The sequence below is a fragment of the Rutilus rutilus genome, assembly GCF_951802725.1.
Source record: "Rutilus rutilus genome assembly, chromosome: 3".
Lineage (NCBI taxonomy): Eukaryota > Metazoa > Chordata > Actinopteri > Cypriniformes > Leuciscidae > Rutilus > Rutilus rutilus.
Genome location: NC_140211.1, coordinates 9,848,635 through 9,857,756, shown reverse-complemented (window position 1 = coordinate 9,857,756; position 9,122 = coordinate 9,848,635). Strand labels below are relative to the sequence as shown.

Here is a 9,122-nt window from a genome sequence, read left to right as displayed (position 1 = left end):
GAGCTTTAATTCTGTCCCTCCATTGACAGCTACACCTACACAACTGACACTTTAATGCTTGAAGTTCATAAAGAGATCGTAAAACTAATCCATATGAATTGAGTGGTTTAGTCCAAATTTTCTGAACAGATTGAATTTAGGCTTTTAGTCACATAAACATTCATCAATGCACACATCAGATGTGGTAAACTGAAGCTCAAGCATGTTCACTTGAAGTGCAAGAACCAATGAGGTTCATTCCTGTGTTACGCATCAGGTTTGAGCATCAGCAAGAACCAATGAGGTTCGTTCGCGTGTTAAATTCAATACTTTCATCATATAAAGCTCTTCAGAAAATTTGAAATAGACCCATCAATTCTTGTTAATTAGTTTTACGATCTCTTTATGAACTTTTTGAAGCGTCAAAGTGTCAGTTGTGTAGCTGTCAATGGAGGGACTGAAAACTCTCAGATTTTATCAAAAAGATCTTCATTTGTGTTTCAAAGATGTACAAAAGTCTTACGGGTTTGGAACGACACGAGGGTGAGTAATTATTGACAGAATTTTCATTTTTGGGTGAACTGTTCCTTTAAGCCTTTAAAACAGTGTGATCTAGATTAGTGTTGAAGAAAACTATGCACGACTAATCATAAAATAAACAGAGTTAATGCCATCAAAGTTCACTTTTAAATCAATGACCATAAGATAAATTGTAGCTGAGAGGAGGATTCACATTTGGCCTGCAGATCACTGCATTACTAATCTGCTCAAACGCCAACATATTGCAGTTTCTACACCTTAACCAACAGCGACATCAAGTGTTCACCCGGAGAAGTGATTAACGATATACCACATTTGGACTTTTCCAGAGCACTTCACTGAGGAATTCAAGTAGTATTTCAATGTTAATAACAAATGAGAAAACAAATGTGAAGTACATATGTTCCTTTGTTTAATCCATTAAAATCTGTGAATCAGACGCAGGCTATGATTTGCAAATTTTCTGACTCATAATAATCAAACTCATTGCCAGGAAACAACCTGTTGTTTATTATGTCTTATTATGGAGAGAGAGAATGGAGAGCAGAACTACACACACCTTCACATTATTGATGTTTATTTTTGGAAACGATGATTAGACTGCACTACTTATCATTTTAGAGACCACATTTTCATAAAAATGACAACAGATTTTAAGAAATAGCCTATTCAACATTTACGATTAAAAGATTACCCAGCTCAAGCAAACAATTTACGTCATTTTAAGTTAATACATGCTAATATTTTAATAATTAATCATTTATAGCCCTATACTATATCACATCACTTATGAGTTTATTCAGGTTACATAAAGAATCCAAAATATGTAGTGATGGAGTATTTTCATACGAAATAGAGCCTGATATGTTGTTTAAACACAATAAGATCATTCTGGCATATGCAAAAAATGTTTTTTTTTTTTTTTTTTTACTATTAAAGGTAGGGTATAGGCAATTTTCGGAGCAGCTATTTAAAGCGGACCAGTTTTGAAAGCATGAGATCCCACCCTCCCTTCAGAGTGTCTCCAAAGCCACGCCTCCTTCAAAACACATGAACAAGTACAGCAAAGTCTGCAAAGCGTCAGAGACGAGAGAAGGCGTTAAACTACCTCATGATGTGATGATTGAATGTAAGCTCAGTTTTGTTTGTAAATCTTTCAGTTATTAATGCCTTTCTGTTAATTTTCGAACAAATATATATATAAAAAAAAAGATTACCTCATGTCTCAAAGCACATAACATTACAATAATAATGAACATAACTTAAAGAGCACTGACCTGTATCACCTGACTGCTGCAGATTCATTTCGGCGTTGATAGTGTTGCCATTGAAATGCATAAATTCGAGTCACGAACCGCTCCGAGTATAACATCACGGGTTTCCATCTCTTCCAGATTACAGTAGTTATGATGTGAACGCAGCATAAGCTTGTTGTTTTGGTTCAGGAGGAACTGTGGCTGTTTCCCAATTCAAAGGCAAACATTTCTGTATATAATAAAGAGTATGAACTATATATAATCACATGTTAGTAAGATATAAGTCAACATTTGAACCGCTTTAAAGTTTTATAATTATTTTTACATTTGTATCAATAGATATTTGAGTAAGCTGAAACCCAGTACTTGCGTTTTAAAGTGTAATTCGGCAATTTCTCGAAAATAAAAAATCCTGTTGTCACTGGCGTGCAATGAATTCTGGGATAGGCAAGGCCACAAAGGATCATCTGCTGTATCCTTGGTTTCACAGGAAACGAAATCCGCATTTGGAGGAGCCTTCGAATTGGGACCGCCTTCGTCGCACCACAGTGACTCAATCGTCCTTTGAAGGATGCAGCCTCTGAATTGGGACGCATCTTATGGCTGCTGTTTCGGTAGTGCTGCTCGGTGACTGACGTCTGTCTAACTCTTCAGCAGAAAAGCACTGATGATGTGTGATGTCTGCGCGAGCAGGTGCGCGGAGGTATGGAAATATATACGCTGACAGGCAGGTAGCACCTCGTATCATTGCTTTCGGACCGAATGAAATGATTGGACGAACATTTTATGGTCCTACACTGTAAAAAATTATCGGGATTTTAACGGTAAAAGACTGTAAAAATGCTACGGAGAAAAACTGTTAATTGGTTAACAGAAAGTGAATAACTGTGATAAATCAAACCGCACATTTTACAGTACAATACCGTTAAATTTTGTTTGTTTTTATTTACGTTTTTGGAGTGAAAAAGAACAAATCATTGTATAATTTACAGTGAAAAAACATTAATTGACATTCCCACAATTCCCTGAGTGACACTACACATTTGATGTATTTTTGTTTAAATAACTGTTTCTTCATAGGTTTTCTTCGGTTTTTTTTCTAATCAGTTATGTATATTAGGGTTTAATATTTCATTTAATGTTGTTAAATTAGTGTTTATTGCATTTGAAAAATGTCATGTGTGTTACCAAGATGGTTTTTAGTGTTTGTGTGAATGACTCTGTGCAGCTTCTATATATTAGTTTTAACTTTCTCAGCTTGTGGAAAAGCTGCTTTTGATGAGCTTTGATTCATCATGTGATTCTAATCACCATTGTGATTGGTGGTTGTCAGTGTATTACAATGCGGTACAAAACAGATATTAGTACTTCAATATGTCGGTAAATTAACAGTATATCAGATAATGAAATACTGTGAATTTAAGTTAAGTCTGTAAAACTTAAAATGTTGCAACGTTTTTTTAATGGTACATTTCTGGCAACCACAGATGCTGTTTTTTTTTTTTTTTACCGTAAATTTAATGGAATTTATTTTTCAGTGTACAAAAAATAAATGTGTTGCCTTCCAATACATTTAGACCACTTAACAAAGTGATTGCTATCAGGATGTGAAGACACTTTCAACCAAAAATCGCCTACCCTGCCTTTAAGTTTACCTTTTTATTTTCATTACAGGTCAGAATGAAAAATGTTTAATTTTTGTATTTTATTTGAATCCCCCCTCCCCTAGTACAGATTGTGGTGACAATTAAATCAGCACTCTTTACTTAATTAGTCCGTGGCCACACTCTGTAAAACCTTCTAGAACAACCAGCTCAACCAAAAGACACGCGGAAAACGCACTTGTTGATTTGAGGCAGGACAGAGCTAAAAAGTATTTCACTACAGAATAAGAATACTTGGCAGCGCACGAGGGGGGGGGAGGAAATCTGTTTTCCACTGCTGTGCAGGACTCACTTCCCTGCAGTGCATACTTGAGCACATGGACGCAGAAGTGCTTTGAAATGACACCTCTTATGGACTAGACCCTGATCTATTCATCAAAGAGAACACGAGGAAGTCATGCCAAAGAATCAGGTCTCAGGAAGATGCGAATCAAATCCAAATCCCACAGTATTGCTGTGCTGCTGTCAACCCTCTGCACAAGAATGAAAGGAATATTGCTATGCCATTTGGGCCAGTTGCAGTTTATGCAATAAACGCAGACAGTTCTCCGTGTACCAAAGCACTGCCAGGGGCGACTGGTTTGCTGGGGTCAATCTCGCAACGTTTGCAACAGGGTTCGCGTTGACCGCGCGCAGCATCGAAGTTGAAGAAGCTCTCGCGCACGAGACCTATACCAGAGAGGCTCAGAGATGTTCTCGTGGAATACGGACAGAATGATTGATGTGGAAGCTTCAGAACGGTAAACGACCCGTGTGCGCAACAATGCAGCGAATTTTCCAGAGGAGACGGTACCGCACACTGCGCTTGGTTTGGGCGCTCATGGCCGCGCTCGCGCTGTCACTGGCCGTGTGCAGTGCCATATTTACAGTGTGGACTTTGCGACAAACGCGGGACCTGTCGAGGTCTTTCCAAACTCTGCAGGAGCGCTTAGAGCAGGTAAACGCAATGGCTCGCTTGCTTTCTTTTTTGTCTTTAAAGTGCATGACAGATGCACGCATGCATTCTCAAGTACATTTGTCATGCAGTTCACACTAATCATGCAGTGATTTTGCAATTAAGCTTTTATGGTCCTGACCATGAAAGCCGTTTGCAAGCTCTTTTTAGGGAGGTATCATGAGGAATGCAAGCATATAATTTCGAGGCACTTGATTATACAAACATTCAGCTGCGGCACCGCTGGGGGTCTGCGGGACGCGTTTTTATGACCCTTCCAGACTTTGCGCGCGGGGTGCTGTGAGTTATGGCCTATTTAGTTTCTAAAGTCGCTGCCAAGTGTGATGGTTTTGTTGCCAATTTTTCTCCATGTTTAGGGCAATTTACTGGAAATCTTAGACTACTTGGCACGAGCGCGTTTCGAAGCATCGTGTCTCTATGCGTTTGTGTAATTATGGTTAAACGATTTGCGACTTGTAAGCTACCATTTAAAGCCTTAGCATATACCCATGGGCAGCTTTTTCATGAGTTTTTCTGCCGATGTGGACGAAACACTACTAAAATGTTCTTAGAGGGTTCCTGCGCAACTATTCAGCACCGCTACTGAGCACGACCAGTGTTCGATTCCAGACCGAATGACTCTTATGAACCGGTTCTTTTTAAGGAATCAAATTATACAGCGTGACCAGAGCAATTACCTCACGAAGGACTCTTGAGGTCCGGTTCTTTTTAGTGAATTAAATAGAAAACACTAATGAATCGGTCTTAGCAGTTACTGAATTAATGAATTATCAAACGATTTGAGTTTTGCTATAGCTACTTTACGCTCAATTAAATGAATTGCTCGTTCGTGTGACAAACATGTTAAAAAACAACGACGAAATAATGAATGAAATACAACATTTTAGTGTTGGGCGAGCGGTGAGTTTTTTTCCAACCGGGTTTGAGAGCGATTAGTTCACTTAAAAGATTCGTTCAAAACACAGATGCTTTCACGAACGAAACATCACTAATTCAAAGACTGGCTGAATTCAGAGACGCAAAATTTGTATAGTGTGCTTATTTTCCTACCTTATTTGTAGACTAAATTCATTCTCCGATCCTTCTTTGTGAACTTAAAGTAGAGTTTGAGAACAGAAAAACAGTTACACTCTAAAAATTATGGGTTAGAAACAACCCAATTTGGGTTATTTGGCAACCCAGCACTGGGTCAAAATTGGACGAACCCAGCTGGTTGGGTTAAATGACCCAACATACTGGGTTGTTTTATTGAACTCAACTATTGATTAAAATTACTATGGCTTAAAGTGAACCCAAAATACGTTGAAAATTAAAATCACACAGAATTACTAGAGAAACAACACAGGCAACAGTAATAATCGAAAGGTGAAAATGTATTAATAAGCAAGAACACCCAGAAATGCACAAAAATATAGGCAAGAGTTAAAACAACATTTGGCCTACATATGAGTCAAAAAGTGCAGAAAAGCACAACAACTCAACAATTCTACAGTTAAATAAAATAGCTTTTTAAAAGTTAAATATTTAATAACTTTAAACTAATTGAAAACCAATATATATATAATATATATAACCAATATAACATATATATGTTTTTCACATATATTCCTGCCGTAAATTGATATTACCAAAATCTGAGCCGGTGATGGGCCGCTGTTCGGCGGGGGGAACTGCGGACCGCAAAGCTGAAAGATATCGTGACAGGCTCCTTATAACCTGCACATAAACAAACATTACAGAGTTCTGAGAACATATTTTAACATCCAAATTAATTAGATTCAGGATTATGACGAATAAAAATCTATTTAGCGAGACGACTAATGCTGACTGACTGATTGACATCTCATCCATTTATGTTGCGTTGCATTAAATAAAATGATTTACAGCACAGTAAATACTTTATAGAAATAAAATGTTTACAAAACCATTTTACCGCCAATTCGGTGGCGTTGAGAACTGCTCTCTCCTGACGAGGATGCAAAAAGCCAGCATTCTGTGTAACTCAACAGCTGGGTTGTTGTAGCAAAGCCCCGCTGGATTGCTGTGTCGGAGGGCGATTGAGGGAGGGGTGTATTGTTTCAACAGTCAGTGAGATTGACCCAGCCACTAACTATGGAAGCTTGTTTCTGTCACAGAATTAAAAATTAAAAATTTCTCACAATTGTGTTTACATCTCGCAATTCTGACTTCTTATCTCAGAATTGCGTGATATAAAGTTGCAATTGCAATTGTGTTATAAAGTCAGAATTCCGTGATATAATGTTGAAATAAACTTGCAATTCTGACTGACTTTTTTACTCAGAATTGCGTGTTTTATATCTCGCAATTCTGATTTTATAACATGCAATTGCATGTTATAAAGTCAGAATTGTGAGATATAAACTCGAAATTCTGAGTAAAAAAGTCAGTCTTTTTTTCCTTCGAATTGGACTTTATAACTCGTGTTAATATGTCACAAATCTGAGAAAAGATGTCAGAATTGCGAGATATAAATTGCGTGTTATAAAGTCCGAATTTCGAGATGTAAACTTGCAATTACGAGAAAAACAGTCAGAAGTCATTGAAAAGTCTGTAACGGTGTGGTGGTAGTTGAAGGCACAAGACGAAGATGAGGGTATAACACAATGTTTACTGGTAAAACTCTGAACAGAACAGGGAGTATAAATACACAGGGTGAAATCAGGAAACTAACTGGACACAGGTGGAGGAAGATGAACTAATCAGGGATTAACAAGAACAGGTGCAGACAAGACAGAACATAATTGTGAGATTACGCCCCCCCTCGGAAAGGCACATCCTCGCTGCGTGATAGCAACAAAGTAAAAAAAAACAGAAAAAGGGCGGAGGCTTCGGCAGAGAGCGTGGAGCTGGGGACAGACTGGACCCTGGGGACCTCAGCCACAGGCACCATGGTTGCACAGATGGGGGGAGGAGCCAGGGTGGAGCTTGAAGTGACTGGCAAGACGACAACCGGTAGCCGATCGACGGCGGAGGCACCGTGGGTGGCAAAGGAGTCCACGAAGCTGAGTGGTTGATGGACCATGACGACATTGCCGACCTGGAAGACGGGAGCTGAACCGCTGACTCGCGGGACTGAGGCGGTGACGTGGGGATGGATGACCGGGGTGAGTCCAGTGATGCCGAAGGGGTGCAGGGTGATAGTGCACGCCGAATCCCGGAAGTTCATGGCTGCAGCTGGGCGTCGACCGCTGGAGTGTCGAGCGAGCCCAGCAGAGCTTCCGGGCAGATGGACCACAGGGGGTGATGAAGGAGTGGTGGGTCGAGGTGAGGGCGACGGGCTGACAGGACAAGGTGGCGGTGTGGGCCTGGAGGCTCGAGGTGTAGCCGGGTGGAGCTGGTGGAGGGGAAGCCCAAGGCACAGAGGATGAGCCGCACGGAGTGAGCGGCGGAGGCAGAGCCGAGGAGCTGGACCACACCAGTGGTACCGACGGATCCAGGGGACTGGCGTGACCAGCGATGGAGACAGGACTAGGAGGTCAGGCAGGGATACAGGCTGCAGGTGTCCGTACGGGACCGGCGAGAATGATGAAGACTCGAGGGTGGGGACTTGGGAGGGAATTGGATCTGCGGACCACAGGTCTACGGAACACGCAATTGTAACTTTATACCATGCAATTCTGGCTTTATATTTCGCAATTCTGAGAAATAAAGTCAGAATTGCGAGATGTAAACTCGCAATTGTGAGATAAAAAGTCGCAATTATCTTTTAAAATGTTTTATTTTGTGAAACAAGCTTCCATAACTAACCCATGGGCTGGGTAAAACAAAAACTACCCAACCATGGAAAAAATAACCCAACAGGTTTAACCCAGCGTTTGGGTAGAAAAAACTTTTCAGAGTGTACGGTTTGGCTTCAGCTGCATTCATCTGTTTTGTAATCAATATCTGGCAACAGTACAACGTTTTTCCACATGGGTGAGCAATTCACTAGAGCTATTGTGCATAGTAATTTAATTACTGCATTCACCCCAAATATTTCACCCTTAAAAAGTACAAAAAGCATTGCCATGTTTACGGCTTTGCATATGATTCAAACTTTGTCCTCTGGTGCACAGTACAGTTAGTGCGCACTCCCGAACTCTCTATGGTTAGACTTCATCTGCATGGAGTAGATTGAAAGTCCAGATGGACAGGTACTCACTTCACTTCTAGGCACAACCGCAGTTCCTGTTGCCAGACATTTGTTAAACTGCTGACAAAGCTTTCACGTGCTCGTCACATTGTTTGTCAGCTTTTTCTTTTCCACTTAATTTAAAGTCTCCTTTAACAGAGAAGCATTCCCGGAATGTATTACATTAAGAGAAGAAGAAAAAAAAACATACAAGGTGTTGTTACCGGTTTTCATTTAGGGGAAGTGGTTGACCTATTAAAAACTTGAGTTTCAGTGTTTGCCAGGCTTCTGGTGACTGTTTGTTTGTGTCTCTCAGGAACGCCTTCAGCTTGGGTTTGATTATTTCAAAAGCTATGACTACTGCATGGGTTACCCGCAAAACGCCAGTTAATAGAAGCCAGCAGTGTTTTTCTCCCCACTGGCCTGCCCGAACTTGACACACACTTTATGTTCCAGCCACGCTGGTGTCGTCTGTCTCCCATATCTGTCTGCAAAAGCTGTTGAGCACGTTGAAAAATGTAATTCTGTCTTCTTCTCCCGCTCGTTATTTCTCTCTCTTGCAGGTGAATATGCAGCGCAAGGCCATCTTCCAACTC

At 40.4% G+C, this 9,122-nt stretch overlaps 1 protein-coding gene across 1 annotated transcript in view; it reads left to right on the top strand.

Moving 5' to 3' along the window:
- The first annotated feature begins 3,602 nt into the window (after positions 1–3,602).
- Positions 3,603–9,122, top strand: part of tnfsf12 (TNF superfamily member 12) — a 9,906-nt gene continuing 4,386 nt past the window's right edge. The window contains exons 1-2 of the mRNA XM_084405931.1: positions 3,603–4,376; positions 9,090–9,122. The exon at positions 9,090–9,122 is cut by the window's right edge and continues 49 nt beyond it. Coding sequence (XP_084262057.1) covers positions 4,161–4,376; positions 9,090–9,122 — 249 coding nt within the window. The 5' untranslated portion in view covers positions 3,603–4,160. The remainder of the gene's footprint in view (positions 4,377–9,089) is intronic.